This window comes from Schizosaccharomyces cryophilus (assembly GCF_000004155.1).
Source record: "Schizosaccharomyces cryophilus OY26 unplaced genomic scaffold supercont4.8, whole genome shotgun sequence".
NCBI classification, from domain to species: domain Eukaryota; kingdom Fungi; phylum Ascomycota; class Schizosaccharomycetes; order Schizosaccharomycetales; family Schizosaccharomycetaceae; genus Schizosaccharomyces; species Schizosaccharomyces cryophilus.
This window is the reverse complement of record NW_013185631.1, coordinates 298,731-317,457: the sequence shown is the minus strand read 5'-3', so window position 1 is coordinate 317,457 and position 18,727 is coordinate 298,731. Positions and strand designations below refer to the sequence as shown.

General features: G+C 39.8%; 9 protein-coding genes across 9 annotated transcripts; 3 read left to right on the top strand and 6 right to left on the bottom strand.

Moving 5' to 3' along the window:
* Positions 1–15: 15 nt before the first annotated feature.
* SPOG_01460 (pirin domain-containing protein domain-containing protein) lies at positions 16–873 on the bottom strand (the record flags this gene model as incomplete). Its single annotated transcript, XM_013170148.1, has 2 exons — positions 16–634; positions 671–873. The coding sequence occupies 2 exons, from the start codon at positions 871–873 to the stop codon at positions 16–18; spliced, it is 822 nt and encodes a 273-aa protein (XP_013025602.1).
* Positions 769–2,784, top strand: SPOG_01459 (uncharacterized protein). Its single transcript, XM_013170147.1, has 2 exons — positions 769–1,928; positions 2,064–2,784. Exons 1-2 carry the CDS (start codon positions 1,841–1,843, stop codon positions 2,492–2,494), a joined length of 519 nt encoding a protein of 172 aa, XP_013025601.1. The 5' UTR covers positions 769–1,840; the 3' UTR covers positions 2,495–2,784.
* On the bottom strand, positions 2,672–5,608 carry SPOG_01458 (phosphogluconate dehydrogenase). The gene is made up of 6 exons (XM_013170146.1): positions 5,585–5,608; positions 4,568–5,490; positions 4,504–4,508; positions 4,361–4,424; positions 4,196–4,263; positions 2,672–4,124 (listed from the first exon to the last, which is right to left on the bottom strand). Exons 2-6 carry the CDS (start codon positions 4,582–4,584, stop codon positions 2,800–2,802), a joined length of 1,479 nt encoding a protein of 492 aa, XP_013025600.1. The 5' UTR covers positions 4,585–5,490; positions 5,585–5,608; the 3' UTR covers positions 2,672–2,799.
* A 50-nt stretch (positions 5,609–5,658) lies between these two features.
* Positions 5,659–7,642, bottom strand: SPOG_01457 (mRNA cleavage factor complex subunit). Its single transcript, XM_013170145.1, has 5 exons — positions 7,519–7,642; positions 7,040–7,468; positions 6,938–6,978; positions 6,653–6,816; positions 5,659–6,595 (listed from the first exon to the last, which is right to left on the bottom strand). The coding sequence occupies exons 1-5, from the start codon at positions 7,563–7,565 to the stop codon at positions 5,879–5,881; spliced, it is 1,398 nt and encodes a 465-aa protein (XP_013025599.1). The 5' UTR covers positions 7,566–7,642; the 3' UTR covers positions 5,659–5,878.
* Positions 7,643–7,676: 34 nt separating this feature from the next.
* On the bottom strand, positions 7,677–10,267 carry SPOG_01456 (WEE protein kinase Mik1). The gene is made up of 2 exons (XM_013170144.1): positions 8,774–10,267; positions 7,677–8,735 (listed from the first exon to the last, which is right to left on the bottom strand). Exons 1-2 carry the CDS (start codon positions 9,986–9,988, stop codon positions 8,193–8,195), a joined length of 1,758 nt encoding a protein of 585 aa, XP_013025598.1. The 5' UTR covers positions 9,989–10,267; the 3' UTR covers positions 7,677–8,192.
* Positions 10,268–10,365: 98 nt separating this feature from the next.
* Positions 10,366–12,560, top strand: SPOG_01455 (DNA replication factor A subunit Ssb1). The gene is made up of 2 exons (XM_013170143.1): positions 10,366–10,452; positions 10,522–12,560. Exons 1-2 carry the CDS (start codon positions 10,412–10,414, stop codon positions 12,332–12,334), a joined length of 1,854 nt encoding a protein of 617 aa, XP_013025597.1. The 5' UTR covers positions 10,366–10,411; the 3' UTR covers positions 12,335–12,560.
* Positions 12,507–14,424, top strand: SPOG_01454 (aminotransferase). The gene has a single exon (XM_013170142.1). It carries the CDS (start codon positions 12,999–13,001, stop codon positions 14,175–14,177), a length of 1,179 nt encoding a protein of 392 aa, XP_013025596.1. The 5' UTR covers positions 12,507–12,998; the 3' UTR covers positions 14,178–14,424.
* Positions 14,302–15,920, bottom strand: SPOG_01453 (single-stranded telomeric binding protein Tgc1). The gene is made up of 3 exons (XM_013170141.1): positions 15,644–15,920; positions 15,221–15,422; positions 14,302–15,170 (listed from the first exon to the last, which is right to left on the bottom strand). Exons 1-3 carry the CDS (start codon positions 15,847–15,849, stop codon positions 14,547–14,549), a joined length of 1,032 nt encoding a protein of 343 aa, XP_013025595.1. The 5' UTR covers positions 15,850–15,920; the 3' UTR covers positions 14,302–14,546.
* SPOG_01452 (translation elongation factor G) lies at positions 15,853–18,726 on the bottom strand. The gene is made up of 2 exons (XM_013170140.1): positions 18,555–18,726; positions 15,853–18,446 (listed from the first exon to the last, which is right to left on the bottom strand). The coding sequence occupies exons 1-2, from the start codon at positions 18,669–18,671 to the stop codon at positions 16,083–16,085; spliced, it is 2,481 nt and encodes an 826-aa protein (XP_013025594.1). The 5' UTR covers positions 18,672–18,726; the 3' UTR covers positions 15,853–16,082.
* Position 18,727: the final 1 nt, after the last annotated feature.

Sequence of the window (18,727 nt, the reverse complement as noted above, 5' to 3'; positions counted from 1 at the left end):
CACAACAGACATGTATCAATCATCAGCAGTCATGTCGAAAAAAACAAATTCTGCATCTACCGAACCAATGCTCTCAATCGTCAAAGAAGCTAGTTTTTCGATATCGACAATAAAGAGACCATCACCTTCCTGTATAATTTTGTCTCCCACCTTCAGTTGTGCTTTACCAACTGAGGGATCACGAGGACCCGCAAAGCCGGATGTCTGAATTAAATGAAGGTAACCCTTTCGCAACGGTGAAGAAGCATTCCACTGACCAAACACATGAGTTACACGAGACCCTGGAGAAAGGATAGATGCCCACATGCCCAAATCTCCAGGAAATGGAATCACCGAGCCGTCTGTTGTGACCTCAGTGCCAACTTGGGCACCATTTGATTTAACCTGTTCAGGTTCTTTAATCGTGAAATTGGGAGCGATGATCACTTGAAGTCGATTATGTTTATCTTCTTCTGAATGATGGCGAGTGTAGTACGTTGGTGGTAAAAACTTGTCGTCTGGCTTAGCCCATATTTGAAGGAAATGGCTATCGTCACTTCCGTGTGGTTCATTATTATACTCAGAATGGGCTATTCCTGTTCCAGCTGACGTATACTGGATATCTCCTCTTTGAATGGTTTCAGTATTGCCCATGCTATCTTGATGGGTCAGTTTTCCACTAACCACGTACGTCCAAATCTCGTATCCTTGATGGTGATGGGTCGGAAATCCACTCATAGGATCGACGCGATCCTCGTTTATGACCCGCAAAGGACCAAATCCCATATACTTCAAGTCAAAGTAATTGGCAAAGCTGAATGTGTGAAATGTCTTGAGAAAATTTTTATATTGAGCGAATCCACGCTCTCCTGACTTTCTAACGATGAGCTGCATTGGGAGTATAGGGGACTGAGTAGAATGGTTGAATCTCCTGAAATTGAAATATTCAATGGATCGATATAAGAAAAGCGCAAGAACTGGCAAAACCAAAATCAAATGCTTCATTCAACCTAATTTTTTATGCCTTATATAACGAAACGAGCTTTAAGTCGTTTCCAAAATTTTTCGTTTTTCGAAACACAAAAACGAAAAAGGAATAGTAAATGGTACTTATCTTAGGACAATACAATGAAAAAATAGAGAAATAACCTGCTATTTATAATTTCTCTGATTTTCGTCTTTCATAGGCGTTTTATAAAATGACTAAAACGACCCGATCAAGATGACAAAGCGTCAAGGAGGAATGGCAAATTAACTGTAAATATTGGAATCCATTAGTCATCAATTTTTCTTTTTATCTAATTTTTAGAAATCTTTCTATGAAGATTCCTTCCTTTCTCATCGTCTTCATGCCGCTTTCTGCTACTATTTTTCACCCATGTTGTGCTGGTAGTATTTCACTGAATTTTTTCTCTTTAATGCGAAAAAATGGGGTTCGCTTACAGTTCAATAGAATATCATTTAAAGATATTCTATTAGTTACCTCTTTATGATGCTCCTTACCTGTGTCACCAACAGAGGTTGCAAAACGGCAACATTAGGCACTTTTACTTCTAATAGTCACTTTAAATCCATCGGTGAATTTGTTAACGTTTGTTTTTTGATTCTTTCTTGGTTTCATCGATCCTTGTTTAGAACATTTGCTAGAAATTTAGGAAGTAATCGTAAAGGATAGAAACCTCTCACAAAACTTATGAAAGTGCACTTTTTGTTTTTTATGTTCCATTCTCTCTCAATCTAATATTGTTACCAAATTTTCATCACCAAAGGTGGCATTTCCCTGCTCAATATAAAAACCATCGATTTTTTATTTCTATTTCTCGCAAATAAGCCTAGGGTACAACTCTGCGTATAAAATTCAATGGATAATTTAAGAAAACGCGTTGTAAACTATACTACGAAAAACGACGAATTCAATGAGGATGATGCTACTCCTCTCAGTCGACAAGGTAAAGCATATTGCAGATTTCTCTAATTCGTTTCTTTTTTCTTCATTATTCCAATAATCCTCTCTGAGTTTATTTATTTTTTTATTTATTTTTTTCTTTTTCACGGTTCATTTTTACTAACGTCGAGTCTTTTAGAACAAGAAGCTTTTGTTGACCATCTAAGACTTACAAATGCCAGAGATAATCGAATGTTTTCTATTTTGTTTTCCTTTTTGTTTCTTATTCTAGCAGTACCTATTCTCCTGTACCCAGAAACCCTTTTCTTCAAAATGGTTGAGGTCTTTATCCTTGGTTCTTGCGCCTTTATTATGTATTTTTTTCCTACAAACTATACTATTAGCTCGTCCAAGACCCCTTTCGCATGGAAAATATTGCTTTATTGTAATATCGCTCTCCCAGGGCTGGTTTACCTTCTGACAATTCACAAACAAAAATCCGTTCTGAGTTCATTCTTTTCTTTACGATTCCTTGCACTGGCTGTTTCTGTTTTTACAGAACTCACTCGCTATTCTATGTATTCTGCTGCTTTAGGTGTAGAAAGGTTGGACAACATGCGATTTGCATAATTGGATTCAATTGATTTTCCTGTTTTCGTCCATGAAAACTATGCAATAGTTGTTTCAACTGTTACTTATCATGTCAGCCTTTTACAGCTTCATTTCATGAAAAGAATGGATCTTTAAAATAGTTCCTCATGTGTATACGCTTACCACGACTATTTATTACCATTACCAAAGAATAGAATCTATCAGCAAATGTCACCTTGAATATACATAGACATGAAAGACATTTTTTTCATTTATTTGTACATACAAAGAAAATATACAACACGTTATGCAACTAACATAGAAAAAATCAATTATAAACGTATTTAGGCAATGTAAGTAGAAGCACTGACATTACCACCACGGCCGGTCCAGTTGATATGAATATCCTTGTCAGCAGGGAAAGTCTCATTAGCCTCATCAGGCAAAACACGGAAGGTATGAGCACCGAAGTAGTCACGTTGAGCTTGCAATAAACCAGCAGGCAAGACGGAGCTACGGTAGCCGTCGTAGAAAGCAAGACCAGTAGAAGTGGCAGGAGTAGGAATTCCCAAGAGAGCAGCTTGGGAAACAACGCGACGCCAGCCACCTTGAGCCTTGTGGATGGCATCTCTGAAGAAGGGATGGAAGAGAATAGACTCAAGCTTAGGATCTTCACGGAAAGCTTCAGTGATATCCTTGAGGAAAACAGAGCGGATGATGCAACCACCACGCCACATCAAGGCAATACCGGCGTTGTTGAGCTTCCAGCCGTACTCCTTAGCAGCCTCACGCATAAGCATGAAACCTTGAGCATAAGAAATAATCTTGGAGGCATACAAAGCATCTTCCAAGTCATTAAGGAATTGTTGCTTGTCACCGGTGAACTTGGCGGTAGGACCAGCGAGCTTCTCAGAAGCACGAACACGCTCACCCTTCAAAGAGGAAAGGCTACGAGCAAAAACAGCTTCGGAAATCAAAGTGACGGGAGTACCCATTTCCAAAGCATTTTGACCGGTCCACTTACCGGTACCCTTTTGACCGGCAGCATCAAGGATCTTTTCAACCATGGACTTGCCATCATCGGCCTTGAAACGCAAAACATCACGAGTAATTTCAATCAAGAAAGAGTCGAGCTTACCCTTATTCCATTGTTCAAAGATGGAAGCGATCTCATCAACAGACAAGCCAAGGCCACGCTTGAGGATATCATAGGTTTCGCAAATCAATTGCATATCGCCGTATTCAATACCGTTGTGGACCATCTTAACATAGTGACCAGCACCTTGTTCACCAACCCAGTCGCAGCAAGGCTCATCCTTACCTGCCTTGGCGGCAAGAGATTGGAAAATGGGCTTGATACGAGGCCAGGCAGCAGGGTTTCCGCCGGGCATCAAAGAGGGACCATGACGAGCACCCTCTTCACCGCCAGAAACACCAGAGCCAACAAAGAGAATGCCCTTCTTGGCCAAGTCTTCACAACGACGGGTGGTATCAGGATAGTGAGAGTTACCACCATCAACGATGATGTCACCTTCTTCAAGATGAGGAAGTAACATTTCGACGAAGGAATCGACGGCAGGTCCAGCCTTAACGAGCAAAATAGCAACACGAGGCTTCTTCAACTTGGCAACGAATTCTTCGACAGAATGAGCACCAACGATGGACTTGCCTATAAACAATGGAGCATATTAGTAACCGAGCATAATTCAATCGAAACAAACGGTTTCTTCTAATCCTTACCCTTGGCTTCGTTGTCCATGAAATTATCGACCTTTGAGACAGTACGGTTGAAAGCGCAAACGGTGAAACTATTCGAGGTCAGTCAGACGCGTTCTACAAGAGATTTTCAAGATACCGTTTGTCCTCTTTCTGAGAACAAGGATCCACCATCTTCAGAAAACTTACCCTTTGTCAGCACCGTTTAAAATGAGGTTTTGACCCATTACGGCCAAGCCAATAAGACCAAAATCTTTTACATGTTAGATTTTTCTACCAAACAAAACACAAAAAACCCAAGGAAAGATCATGGGTCTAAGGGGTTTTCATACCAGCTCTACACGATTAGCATATGCTCCATATGTGAATATAACACGAAATAACACTCCTACTTACACAGCAGTTTGAGACATCTTCTAATAAATCCGTGTTCTACCGTTATGGTTGTTTACAAGTAATTTATAGTTGTGTGTCCCACTCCGTTTATACTGGTTTCCATCTTCGTATGCATGACGTAATCATCGGGCAGGTAATCGTAGAACCTTTCGAAGAATCACGGATCATCTTTTGCTGACGAATGTTTAGGTGACGTGTATTGTCAACGCACGAGAAAACATCGGGCCGCAATACACAGCGACTCGTTCACACAGAATCAAAGGAAATCAAAGGGATGTTTGTCCATAGGTAGGAAAGATCTCGTAAGCGAAATCCCTGAGAACAGGGCAAAAAAGGAAAAACCCGAGAAAAAACAGCTTACCTCTAAAAGTTTTAGACGTTGCTTTTCATATACATCATTTCTTATTTTGATGTGCGCTCGTGTTTGCCTTTCCTCGACGTCTGCATGTAACTGCATGAAAGGAACGAAAAAAAAAAAAAAACAAATAACTGCATGTAGGGGTTTCTACAGTTGGTACGAATCTCCGCAGGATTAATCAACAAACGTGATCTCATAAACGCATTTAGTCCCCTTCAAACTCTTCGCTCTTTGTGTTTCTTTTCTCGCTGATTCGCTTCCTCTTTCCTTTATTGATTCTTGCCATTCAACCTTATTTTGAAACACCAAACTTCATTAATTTGGAGTTCCGATCAGGATCTCCACTGAGTTGTTCAACTGATTGAGTAATCTCCTTTTTCTTTTTCTTATGTCTTCCTTTTTCCTTTCTTTTGCTCTATGGTGACTGATGCTGGCTGTTTCCCCACAGCCGCTCGGACGGCAGGAATAGGGTTCAAAAACGCGTGTCCAGAACATGCGATGTTTACGTTAATTAAAACCGAAACAAAATTGTGGAAATAAGGAAGGTATCAAAACGGAAAAACATCTAAGAAACAAAGATCAATAAAACCATAAAAATAAATCAATGGTATTCACAGGATTGAAAGTAAAATTTTTGAAACTGAACCTGGTTTTCTTACTCTACTACATGTTTTCTCCATAGTTGGATCTTAAATGAAATCAAACATTACTCTTAGTTACGAATATTACTATTACTTTTACAACATGAATGTATTAGAAAATGGCGGAATCAAAACGCCATTTCTGTTTTTTTTATTAGAAAAAAAAACAGCACTCTAAATAATAATAAGGTACTTTATGAAAGGGAATATTACAAGAAAAAATTATGGTCAAAGATTTTTCTTTCAAACAACAAGAAGTTGTCCTAAAAAGGATGCTTCATGTCAACATCCACTTTAACATGCATGGGCTTTTTATCGACGATAGGGATGAAAGCTATGTCCACCGCCTCCCGTAGACCCACCGCGACGGCCACGATATCGCTGTCGATTGGGTCCACCAGGATTTCGATTGTGATATCCACCTCGTCCAGTTCCTGAACCAGCTTCCCCAGGGCCTTTTGATGGATCAAAATAACCAGCTCCTTGCTGTTGTTGTTGTTGTTGTTGTTGTTGTTGTTGCCACTCTGCCATGCCGGCGGGCATCACGGGCTGGGTATAAGGCATCGTGCCAGCTGCTGCTGCTGGCATATTCCGCATGGCTTCCATATACTGCTGCATTTGACGATAATATTGCGCCATCATAGCAGGTGTCATACCTCCGTACATATTCATATTTTGTGAATAATACGGGTTCATGCCACCATGGAAATTATGCTGATGTCGGTCATGGCTATCTCGCAAACTCGACTTTGGCGTAGCACGCTTTACTTCCACAGGCTTTCCATGAATAGTAATATACGGTTGAGACATTGTTGCCTCCACCGCTGCTTCATTTTCAAAGGTTACAAATCCAAATCCACGGGGCCGTCCCGTGTCCTTGTCCATCATTAGCGTCGCATCTAATACTCGACCAAAATTATTAAAGAAATCACGGAATTCTTCTTCTGTGCAATCCCCTGGAACTCCACCTACAAACATCTTTGCTGTTTTTTCTTGTTCTTCACGAGGAATTGCTCGCTTCGGGTCAATCTAATCATGTCAGCATCTTTCCACACCATCTTTCTAAATAATAATAGCTCCACATACAATTTTACCATCTAAATGATGTTCTTTCGACATCACCTCGTTTACACATCTGGGATCCTTAAACGTCAAAAATCCAAATCCACGTGATCGTCCGCTCGTACTGTCTCGCATAACTGTACAGTCCAAAACTTCACCAAACTGTTCAAAGTAATCACGAAGAGACTCTAACCTTATTAGTAACTTTGTCCTTTCCCGAATTAAATTTATCTTGTCTCGACTTTTATTATACGCCATATAACAACAATCAAGCTCTGACCAGCTTCAACAGCCGTTTATTATACATACCATCAGTAGTTTCCCAGTTCAAGCCACCAATAAACATTTTTCTATGCATGGTTAGTCTCACCATCAATCCTCTTTTCTATAACCCTGTCAGGTAATTCATACCCATCTTCTTTATTAAAAGGGCTTTGGTCTTCTTTAGGTTCTTCCTGCTGTCTTCTCTCGGAATAAGACATAGCAGCTGGATTTGCTACGTTTGTATACGAAGGAGTGGAGTTCTCAGTGCTTTCAGCTGCTTCCCAGCTAGCGGAGATTTGATCTGGCTCTTCATCCTCATTACCCGCAGGCTCCTTGCCTTCAGTTCCATTTTCTTCATACGTTCCTCGATATAATTTTTCTTCTACATTGGCTCCTTCCTTTTCTGTTTCTACTGGGTTCGAGCCTAATGCATCTGTGTCTTTTTCTTCGCCAATTTGTTCATTTTTCGCGGCTTCTTCTTCTTCACCGACTTCTACAATTTCATTTTTGGCCTGATTTGGCTCATTTTTTGATTCGTCTGTCCCTTTCGATTTCTCAACATCATTCTCTTCACCACTAAACAGTTCAATTATTAGTCCATCACCCTTAAAAACACGTGTACTTACTATAAGTCTTTAAACAACTCATCATCTTCAAAATCCGAACCTCCCATCCCGAATATAGCAATTTATTGACAAAAGAATTATGGTGGTAGTAGTGAGATGGAAAGACGTGAAATCCCCGCGCTTCACTCACACTTTAGGAAACGCAGTGCAGCACTGTATGTGGTAATACTGAGGAATAATGAATTTTAAGAACAGAAAACAAATAGAGTAAATTTATGCAATATTTACTAGGTAAACGTTGTATTATTGATGCTTGAAACGAATCTAGGAAAGTGTAAATTCGTATTATAAAGAAGGTATCAGAGGAAGGAAGGAACAATATAACATTAGAACCCTTAAAGTGGAGATGTAAATATGTTGTCGCGGGTATAATAGAATCCAACAGAATAAATAAAATAAATGAGACCGGACATTAAAAGTAAGTGATTAAAGAAAGAATAAAATATACTGAGGAGTAGATGAGATGCTAATTCGTATACTTCTGTTCTGTACGCAATAAGAAAAAATCTTTTGGTTAGTGGAAAGCAGAATCGCCAGAAAAGAAGAGTATCATGTCAAGAAACTTTAAAAGGATTAGAAACGAACCTGAATGTAGACTTAAGGAAACCGTATTTCAGTAAAGGTTTGTCACGCAAAAGATTTACGAGAGAATTCGAGCTTTTATATCGACAATCTTAATGAGGGGTGCCGAGCCAGGAAGATTGGTTTTCAAAAATAATAGCGGGTAATTTAGATTCTGCATGCACATATCCAATTTCATCTGTGCTTAGTAGCTGTTCAGCCGTAATTCGATCTTCTGGATTTGGAGCTATCATTCTATTAAGCATTTTCTCTAGAGATTCGGCACAAGCCATCTTTGATGGGAGAGTCTGCTCCTCTGGTGTCAAGAATTGCGTTAGCTTTGGCAGATCAGAAAAATCGGCTGAGCGTAGCCGTTGCCATTCAACACCGTTGTCTGGAAGAACCACATTTGTCGCGGCTTCGATCATGCTAAGACCCAAGGAAAAAATATCGGCTGGCTTGTCATAGGCATGCATCATCAGTACCTCAGGTGCTATGTACATTCTATCTCCCTCAAGGTCTGTTAAAGAAGAAACAGGAAGACTTGAAGACAAGCCAAAGTCGGAAATCTTAAGATTACCTTCGCGGGTAATAAGCACATTCGAAGGCTTAACGTCTAGATGTACAACACCGAGCTTGTGCAAATAGTATAAACCCTAAATAAAGTCAATAAAACTCAGATGAGTTCACTTACCTGGCTCAACTGTAATAGAATTTTCCAAACACGGAAAGCGTCCAGTACTTGCATTAAACCCAGTTCAGTTAAAAAGGTACCTAAATCGCCATTCTCACAGTATTCTAGTTGAAGAAATAGTTGATCATTATATTCCCAAAAGTCATCCATGTTAACAATGCGTGGACAGTCGCGTACCTGTCGTAGGATGTTGGCTTCCTGGATTTGTCGCATAGTTTCCTTAGAACTATTACCTTTCCTCTTCACGATTTTCACGATGGAGAAATCTTTTTGGAGATCAGCCATTTTTGAAACTTTATAAACATAGGAGAAGTCACTTTCGCTCAGTAATTTCACCTGAGAAAACCGGCCATACAGCATTTCAGTACACCGATTGGCATCGTTAAATTCCTCATGGCTCGTTGTGCTAAAAAAGTTTGGACTCGTCGGTGTCCAACTTAACGATGATGAGTCATCCTCGTCCTCATCTTCTTTCCACCCTGTCGTAGGAGGAGTATGTAGAAAAATTGCTTGAGACTTGTTTGGCGTATTATAAGTATTTAAAAAATCATCTGAACCACATGAAAACGTTGGCAAGGATAACATGTCAACACTGTCTTCTAAATCTTCAGAAGACGAATTTTCGGGCTTCAGGCATTGCAAAAAATCAGGCCCAGGACACTTTCGGCGAAGCAGTAGAGAAGATGGGGATGTTGGGGATTCCGGATAGCCGCTACTCATATGAGAAGTACGTTTACAGGGTGTATGAGGTTGTTCACTTTTCGGATTGGTTGAATTGACTTCCCATAACATTTGCTTCTCACGTTTCGATAAGAGCCCTGTACTAAAGGGACCGGAAAAGCTCTTTTGTTGTTTATCTAAAGGTGTAATGTTCTCTGATTGTTGATCACGATCTTTGATTTTACAGTCCAAGAGACTAGAAAGGAGTCCCGGTGGTTTTTTTTCGTTGGTGATATCCATTCTTGAGAATAACCCATGTCTTAAAGTAGTAGATAGCCGAACGTTTTTCTTTGGATTCATCAACGGCGTATGTGGGCTTTCTTCAAAAGTAGAAGCATTGTAAACATGCGATTGAGGTGAGTAGGACTCATTAGACACGGAATCGCTGAAGATGCTCTCATTTTCAGTAAACAATGGCCTTTTACGTCTATTCTCGTCCAGAGAAGAAAACGATGAACGCGTCGGTGTACTAGGTGTCATAGAAACAGAATCCATTTTTGATATATCCCGTATCTCTGCTTTTAAATAAGTATGCGTTTATATATAATATATATTATAAGTTCAAAATGAGGCAAGGCGTAAATGATTGGAGTAATTGAAACTTTCAGTACAAATGAGTTTAATTCTCCCAAATCGATAGACCGTATCTCAATTTCTTTGGGAATTTCCTTTCCAAAGAAAGGAAATAGTATGTCTTGATTATTGATCGTTGCTGGAAGAAGACAACATTCGTCTAGTAAACAATAAACAGAATCGCGAGTTGATTCAACGCGTACACAAACGCGACGCGTCGCGTAATATAATAATCACTCACCATACGCGTCAGATATTTCGTGGGTGGTAAATCATTTTAACGCGACGCGCCTCTGTATCTTTCCTAAAACCAAACACTTAAACAAAAGCAAAACAAGTTGAAAAATGGCCGAACGGCTTTCCGTTGGTTCACTGCGTGTTATTAAGTATGTTTAGATTTAGATAAATTATTAAATGAACGAATTTGCGGATTAGTTACTAACTTGATATATCAGCACCTCAGATTCTTCGTCTTTTCCCCCAAATCCTGTCCTCCAGGTGTTAACGGTTAAAGAATTAAATTCGAACCCTACATCTGGTGCTCCCAAGCGTTATCGTGTGGTTCTTTCTGATTCCATCAATTATGCTCAGTCCATGCTTAGTACTCAACTAAATCATTTGGTTGCCGAAAATAAGCTTGCGAAGGGTGCTTTTGTGCAATTAACTCAATTTACGGTCAATATTATGAAAGAAAGGAAAATCTTAATTGTTCTTGGCCTGAATGTATTAACTGAACTTGGTTTCATGGAAAAGATTGGAAACCCGGCCGGGTTAGAAACTGTAGATACTCCGCGGCAACAGCAACAACCTCCAGTCAATGGAGGCTCCATGGACCAATCTACTGCACCCGCTAACTATCCTGCTAATGCAGGTAGTTTCTACGGGAATAACTCCCCCAGTACTGCTCCTGCTCCTCCGCCAATGGTAAAGAGACCTTCTGGCCCCAATTCTGGAAATGGATACAGCACAATTATCTATCCCATTGAAGGACTTTCTCCTTATCAAAATAAGTGGACCATTCGAGCTCGTGTTACCAATAAATCTGATATAAAACACTGGCATAACCAACGTGGTGAAGGAAAGCTTTTTAGTGTTAATTTATTAGATGAAAGCGGAGAGATTCGGGCTACTGGCTTCAACGATCAGGTAGACGCTTTTTACGATATTTTACATGAAGGGCAAGTTTACTACATTAGCCGCTGTCGTGTTAACATCGCCAAAAAACAATTTACGAACGTTCAGAACGAGTATGAGCTCATGTTTGAACGTGATACCGAAATAAAGAAAGCTGAAGATCAATCGGCTGTTCCTATCGCTAGGTTTAGCTTTGTTTCGTTACAAGAAGTTGGTAATGTTGCAAAGGACGCTGTAATCGATGTTATTGGTGTCTTACAAACTGTTGGTCCTGTTCAGCAAATTACCAGTCGTGCTACTTCTCGAGGCTTTGATAAGCGTGACATTACTGTCGTTGATCAAACTGGTTTTGAAATGAGGATTACTTTATGGGGAAAACTTGCAATTGAATTTTCCGTTCCCGAGGAGAGTATTTTGGCTTTTAAGGGCGTTAAAGTAAACGATTTTCAAGGTCGATCTTTATCTATGTTGACCAGCAGCACTATGTCTATTGATCCTGATATCCAAGAGTCTCACGTATTGAAGGGATGGTATGATGGACAGGGTAGAGGTCAAAACTTTGCCAAACACAGCAGCAATGCATCAATCAGCTCTGTATCCGGACGATCAGCAGAAAGGAAAAGCATTGCGGAAGTTCAAGCTGAGCATTTAGGCATGTCTGAAACACCTGACTACTTCAGCTTGAAAGGTACTATTGTTTATATTCGAAAAAAGAACGTATCATACCCTGCGTGCCCTGCACCGGACTGCAATAAAAAAGTCTTTGATCAAGGTGGTTCTTGGCGTTGTGAAAAATGTAATAAAGAATATGATGCTCCTCAATATCGATACATTATGACGATTGCAGTTGGTGATCATACCGGACAACTTTGGCTGAATGTTTTTGATGATGTTGGTAAAATTATAATGCGCAAGTCAGCGGACGAACTTAACGATTATCAAGAAAATGATGAAAATGCTTTTATGAACTGTATGGCTGAAGCGTGCTATTTACCATACATCTTTCAATGTCGTGCAAAGCAAGATAACTTCAAAGGAGAGACTCGTGTTCGTTACACTGTCACTTCTTTAACTCAGATGAACTGGCAAGAAGAATCCAAGAGGTTGATCGATTATATCCAAGCTGCAAACTAAGCATCATCCATATAGCTACTCGCTGGTCGAGGAAAATTTTGTGAAACCCAAAAAGGGATTATTATTTGTGTATGAGAGTTCATCCTAGATTTATTATAAAAAGCTTCTCTTTCTTTTTTTTATTTAATACAATTTAGTTGCTATCTAACTTATTCAATTCCTGTATACCCTATATATAAAATGGAAATACTTACAGACTAAAATGAGGCTTAATCGTTCACCAAAGAATATATCAAGATTTGAAAGAGAAAATACATCATAGCAGTATAAGAATGTTTACGAGCGAAAAACAGTAAATATACATAAACATAATGTCCAAATAGAAGTGAGAAAGAGTCCTTAATAATAGAGAGCGCTTAAAAATTCAAATTCTTTCTTTTTCCAACTATCTACTTGTTAATACCACAAAGCAAAGAACATTTTTTTCAGTTTTCTTACTGTATAGAGGATCAATGGCAATTCAGGTTCTATAGGCCATTTCCAACTATTTTGTTTTGACAACTTTCGATTTCTTTAATGCTACAAAACTTCAACGTTTACTTGATCTAACCGTCTGGTCATTGATCTTCTGCACTTTTACCATTGAGTTATCTCGTAATAGCTAATTCTTACACGATTCGCTTTTCTGATTACAATCCTTTTGATCCCTGTTCCTAGATCTGATATGTCGGATTGTATGCCTTTTGGGCATGCTTTAAAGCCATATTATATGTTAGACAAAAACTATGTATCAGTTAATAATGGGAGCTATGGCGTGGTTTGTGCTTCTGCTTTTCAACGGCATTTGCAACTGTTAGAGGAATCAGAAAAGACCCAAGATTTACAAATGAAATATAGGCTTCCCAAACTAGCTAATAACACATTACTCCAAATTGCTGAACTCTTGGATACCACTTCCAGCAACCTGGCATTTTGTTTTTCTGCAACCCAGGCAATTAGTTCTATTCTCTTGACCTTTCCTTGGAGTGCTAATGATAAAATCTTAAGCTTGAATGTAGCTTATCCTACATGTCAATTTGCTCTTGATTTTGTTCGAAATCGGTATGACGTTCAGGTAGACACCTTGGAAGTCGAATTTATTTATGACCCTTCTGAATTTTTGTCTCGGGTAGAATCCTATTTGGTTAAGAATAAACCAAGAGTTTTCATATTTGATTTCATTACTTCTATGCCAGTTACTCAGCTGCCTTGCAAGGAACTAATCCAACTTTGTAAAAAGTACGGCGTAATAAGTGTTGTAGATGCTGCTCATGGTATCGGATTCTGCCCTCTTTCCTTATCTTCTCTGGATCCTGATTTTTTATATACTAATGCTCATAAATGGCTTAATGCACCTTCGGGTACGACGATCCTATATGTGTCCAAGAAATACCACAATTTCATCGAAGCCCTTCCAATCTCCTACGGCTATCATATCCGTAAGCAAAATTCCCCTCCTGCAGATTCTTTAGGCATACGGTTTCTGAATGCTTCTTTTATGGACTTGCCTAAATTTATCGCCATCGATGCTGCAATAGCGTTCAGAAAGTCCATAGGTGGTGAACATAAGATACAAAGTTATAACCATGACATTGCTGTAAGAGGTTCCAAAATCATCGCTGAATCTTTGGGAACATCTTACTTTGCATTGGCTTCTCCTATTGCCATGGTGAATGTCGAGGTCCCTCTGCGGTGTATACCTTCCGCCGACTTTTTAGAAGAGTTTTGGCAAAGCAAAAACACTTTTCTACGATTTGTCGAATACCAGGGCAGATATTACACTCGTGTAGGTGGTGCTCCTTTCTTAGAAGAATCTGATTTTGTATATGTGGCCGATGTCTTGAAAGAACTTTGTCAGAAATAACTTCAAACCTTACGCGACTCACCGTTGATGTTTTCAGCTACAAATACAGATGTGCCCCATAAAAGTGATGTATAAATACACTTTTAATTCATAACATGTTTTTTTATAATTTAGACAAAACATCCGTATGCTTTCCAACATACGGACAAATATATAAATTACAAAAAGTCTATGCAATAAATCCTATTCTACAATTTTTCAGTTCTTACGCAAAGACTTCCTGCAGGAAATGAACAAACGTTAAAAGCGCGAGCGCAAGGGTGAGGGGATAAACATAAGTCGAAGGTACAAAGGGAGCTCTAAAAAGAAAGTACAAACGGTTACAGAGCATGGACAGATCATAAAGTTAGAACATTTGCTACAGTTTCCTTAGGCTGAAGCAGGAGCAGCAGACTCAGCTTCTGCATTAGCATTAGGAGCCTCTGTAGTGGCAGGAGCGGCTTCTTCAGTCTCAGCCTTCTCACCAACCTTCTCAGAAGCAGCTTCATTTTCGTCTTGCTTGTCCTCGGTTTCTTTTTGCTTTTCTTCACGAGAAATAGCATTCTTAACAACCAAGGTAAGGTCACCAACTTGCTTACCGTTCATTTCGTTAATAGCACGGGTTTGTTCTTCAGGAGTGTTGAAGGAAACAAAACCGAAACCACGACCACGGCGTTGTTCACCACGAAGCTTAATGCGGCGGATAATGTAAGGTGGGAGAGAGCGAACAGCAATACGAGCCCGAATTGGGTTGTAAGCATCGAACATCTCCTTCAAGCCTTCGTTTGTTAATGTAACAGAAAGACCAGAAACATAGATAGAGTTGGGAGGAAGAGGCTTAGCCTTCTTCTTGCCAGCAGCATTTCTAGATTTGCCGCTTTGCTTTTTTTCTGTAGATGGAGTTTCGGAATTTTCCTTATTTTCAGTGCCTTCCTCCTTAGAAGAAGCTTCAGCATCTTCAGCGGTAGGGGCAGTTTCATTATTTTCTTCGTTAGCGGTGGTCTTCTCCCTAAGCTTCACAGTCGTTAGTCACACAGCTCAGCAAAATTAGCATTTTGCCATACCTCTTTCTTAGATTTTTTAGGTTGCTTCTGAACAGGGCGAGCTCTTTGTACAACAATCTCGCGCTCGTTCAAGGTCTTTTCATTTAAGGTATCAATAGCCTTTTGAACGTCTTCTTCGTTGGTGAATGTGACGAAGGCGATACCAGAGGGCACTAAGCGAGTACCACGGCGTACTCGGCGGAAAGGTATAGTAACTTTGCGACTGTACTTAGTTAGCTTTCACGCCCACAAGTAAATGATCAAAGACCAAGGCAAACCACTTGAAAAGTTGACGAACTAGACGGAATCAAAAATTACAACATCAAAAAGGTCCCAGTACTTAATAGTAGAGACCCCATAATAGTTGTTTTAACCTTCATCTCATCATTCATCTTAAGTCTTTCGCCATACGAAGCTAGGGTTTGTCCTTTTTTTTTTACATACACAGGTCCAACGGTTTCAAACAAAGAACGGATTTCACTTTTCTTGGTAGACGTATTCAAGCGACCAACAAAAACGCGGAAATCTTGTTCTTGAGGAGTGGATTCTTCCGGCGATTCAGCAGCAGAAGCAGCGGTGTTTACAGACTTCTCTACTTGCTCTTGAATCACGCTTGTAGTGTTATCAACAACGGTTCCTTCTGCAGACATTATTAATATCGTCTAGAGTGTTTTGTCGTGAATGTGGTGATATGTGTTAAGGTTAAGTTTATGTGAGCGTGGATAATCACTTAGTACGCAACTCCGTAAGGGTAGAATATTCGCATACACCGAAAGGTATAGAAAAAGGGAGCTTCAGATACAGGAATAGGGATATAAATTTTAGCAAGATTCTATGATTGAATTTTTTAAATAACCTCATGTTTTTATTTCTTAGGAACTCCTCAGAACATTTCGGTTGCAAAAACGTGCTTTTGCCGTTCAGTAGACATAGGTAGGAAAGATGAAGATGGGGTTGGGACAGAAGTTGAAGACGACGGATTCTGAATTTGAGACATTGTAAACTTTGCATTTCCCTTTGCTAACGCTTTTAATACTGAGTTGTAATCAAGCATTCGTTCCATGGGCACCTGAGCGGAAACACGCTTGGTTTTGGAGACAGAGTACGGCTCATTTTGCGTCAAAGTCTGTTTATCCATAGAGGAGCTTATGGAGGAATACGAAGAGGTTTCTCTTGGGATGTATTTTGCCTTTGTCATATTTTTATCCGTATTTTCTTGTGAGGCTAGCTCCCCTAACGGATCTAAGGCACTTGATTCATCAACAATCTCATGGATCACAGCACTTCGCTTTCCAACTAAATCTTTGGTAATAGTCCCTATATACTCATCTGGAGTTGTGATGGTTATATCCATATAGGGTTCCAAAATGGAAAATGCGTTAGGTGTTTGACGATACAGTTTTTGAACAGCTTGCCGAGTGGCCTTTGCCATCGCCTGAGACAAAAGTGCCAAAGGCGAGAGGGAAGATGAAGAAGTAGATGATGGAAGAGAACATGCCTCAATGTGAACAGCTGCTTGTACATTCCAGAGGGGGAATCCATATAGTGGTCCATGAGATAAACCTGCTAAAATACCGTAGAATAAATGCTCATCAATCGTGGAAAGCTCAAGCGACTCTGGGAAAGTAACAGAATCATTTTTTGTCCAGCCTTGAAAGACAAATCCCTCTTGAAAATGGTTAGCCTTCGTGGTATCTACGATTTCATCTAAAGGATATAAATGTACGTGCAATGAGATACCCAATGGAAAGCCTTCGTTTTCATCAGCATAAGAACAAGGTCGTGTAATTGTTTCACGATATCCTACTTGAAGCTTTCCTAAAGTTGCCCGAGCTCCAAAATCGTTTACGAGTCGCTGGTGAGAGATTTGCAGATGCAGACCTCCCATCCCTTCCAAAATCCACTGATTGCTTTCGCTATTTTGTGTATACCGAAGGGAAGGGTCTTCACGGACCAAATTAGCAAGTGCTTCTAGTAACTTTGGTTCATCTTTTAAAGAGTCTGGCTCCAAGACCGCCATGCAGACTGGTTCTGGAATAGGAATATGTAACTGCGAGAGGTTTTCCCTTTTTATGTAGGATTGTTCTTTTCCTTTATTCTTAGTAATAATTGCATCACCAGTATGAAATTCTTTCAGACCACCTATCAATCCAATATTTCCGGCTGAAATCTCATCTACTTCCTGTGTTTGATCCGCATAAACATTGTACAACCTTATAGTACGCTCTGCTTTTCTCGTTCTTGGATTGTATATCATCATCCCTCGTTTCAAAGTTCCTTCTTTCACCCGAATGTAGGTAAGGATTCCCCTAGTCGGTGTATGAATGACTTTAAAGACGAGTGCATATAAGGGGAGATTTTCCAAAGAAATAGCATTAGAAGCTTTGGTAGTGTTTATCTCCTTTTTGAGCTGATTAACCTCCGTAGGATCAGGAAGGTAATCAACTATAGCATCCATAGCAGGTTGAACACCAATGTTTTTTAACGAGGATCCGCAAAGTACTGGGACTACATTTCCCGTAATACATTGTTCCCTTAAAGCGGCTGTTAATCGATTTTCCGAAAATGCATTCACATTTTCAGTTTGTAAGTACTCGTCACACAAAGTTTCATCAAGATCACAAAGAGTCATTACCATAGCTTCCCTGGCTTCTTGAAATTCCTCCTTTTTTTCTTCAGGAATAGGAATTTCACGTACGTGTTTTCCATCGTAGAATGTTTGGTCTGAACACACATCCCAAAGAATCATTTTCTGTCGTAGTACGTCTATGATGCCTAAAAATTTCTTCTCTTCAAACGATTCCGAAAACACAGGAAGTTGAAGGACGATTGGATTATGGCAATCCAATTGGGCATAAATTGACTGCATCGTCTTTGAAAGACTCGATCCAATGTGATCCATTTTATTAACAAAGATGACTTTGGGTATTCCATACCGAGTTGCCTGACTCCATACAACTTTTGTTTGGGCTTCGACACCGACACTGCCATCCAAGATGGCTACAGCACCGTCTAAAGCTGCGACCGATCGCTCTACTTCAAAGGTAAAGTCAGCGTGACCAGGTGTATCGATTAAATTTATAGTGTGTCCTCTCCAGGAAAATGTAATAGCTGCGGAAGTAATAGTAATTCCTCTTTCTCGTTCTGAAGGTAAATAATCCATTACGGTGTTGCCTGTATCGACATTTCCAAAATGATTTGTGTAGCCTCCATAGTACAGCATTTTTTCCGTCAGTGTAGTCTTTCCCTGGACAAAACAGTTAGCATCTTTTACATTTTAGATCATTGCCTAATGCCTAATGTAAATTCAACACCTTTCCGGCTGAGATTCAACATCGCTCAACTGATTCCATACCGCATCTATATGCGCAATTATCCCAACATTCCGTATTTTATGAATTGCATTGTTAGATGATAGTCGTTTCCACAGGAATATTGGACTTCTCACGAATCTACCTAATGGTCGAAGCATGAAGGCTAGAATATTACTACGGTAACGAAAAGGTCATGGTTATATAGTGATAGAGA

Bases quoted from the DNA above. Each gene is read 5' to 3' on its own strand.
- SPOG_01458 (XM_013170146.1), bottom strand. The intron at 4,264-4,360 runs GTAAGTTTTCTG...GACCTCGAATAG, and splicing joins TTAAACGGTGCTGACAAAGG to TTTCACCGTTTGCGCTTTCA. The intron at 4,125-4,195 runs GTAAGGATTAGA...CATTGTTTATAG, and splicing joins CATGGACAACGAAGCCAAGG to GCAAGTCCATCGTTGGTGCT.
- SPOG_01452 (XM_013170140.1), bottom strand. From the start codon at position 18,671: ATGCTTCGACCATTAGGTAGATTCGTGAGAAGTCCAATATTCCTGTGG. The intron at 18,447-18,554 runs GTATGGAATCAG...TGTTTTGTCCAG, and splicing joins TAATTGCGCATATAGATGCG to GGAAAGACTACACTGACGGA.
- SPOG_01456 (XM_013170144.1), bottom strand. From the start codon at position 9,988: ATGGATTCTGTTTCTATGACACCTAGTACACCGACGCGTTCATCGTTT. The intron at 8,736-8,773 runs GTAAGTGAACTC...GACTTTATTTAG, and splicing joins TTCTATTACAGTTGAGCCAG to GGTTTATACTATTTGCACAA.
- SPOG_01459 (XM_013170147.1), top strand. From the start codon at position 1,841: ATGGATAATTTAAGAAAACGCGTTGTAAACTATACTACGAAAAACGAC. The intron at 1,929-2,063 runs GTAAAGCATATT...CGAGTCTTTTAG, and splicing joins TACTCCTCTCAGTCGACAAG to AACAAGAAGCTTTTGTTGAC.
- SPOG_01457 (XM_013170145.1), bottom strand. From the start codon at position 7,565: ATGGGAGGTTCGGATTTTGAAGATGATGAGTTGTTTAAAGACTTATA. The intron at 7,469-7,518 runs GTAAGTACACGT...TGAACTGTTTAG, and splicing joins GAGTTGTTTAAAGACTTATA to TGGTGAAGAGAATGATGTTG. The intron at 6,817-6,937 runs GTATGTATAATA...TAATAAGGTTAG, and splicing joins GAACTGGGAAACTACTGATG to AGTCTCTTCGTGATTACTTT.
- SPOG_01454 (XM_013170142.1), top strand. From the start codon at position 12,999: ATGTCGGATTGTATGCCTTTTGGGCATGCTTTAAAGCCATATTATATG.
- SPOG_01455 (XM_013170143.1), top strand. From the start codon at position 10,412: ATGGCCGAACGGCTTTCCGTTGGTTCACTGCGTGTTATTAA. The intron at 10,453-10,521 runs GTATGTTTAGAT...TTGATATATCAG, and splicing joins GGTTCACTGCGTGTTATTAA to CACCTCAGATTCTTCGTCTT.
- SPOG_01453 (XM_013170141.1), bottom strand. From the start codon at position 15,849: ATGTCTGCAGAAGGAACCGTTGTTGATAACACTACAAGCGTGATTCAA. The intron at 15,423-15,643 runs GTATGTAAAAAA...AACTAAGTACAG, and splicing joins TTTGAAACCGTTGGACCTGT to TCGCAAAGTTACTATACCTT. The intron at 15,171-15,220 runs GTATGGCAAAAT...ACGACTGTGAAG, and splicing joins CTAAAAAATCTAAGAAAGAG to CTTAGGGAGAAGACCACCGC.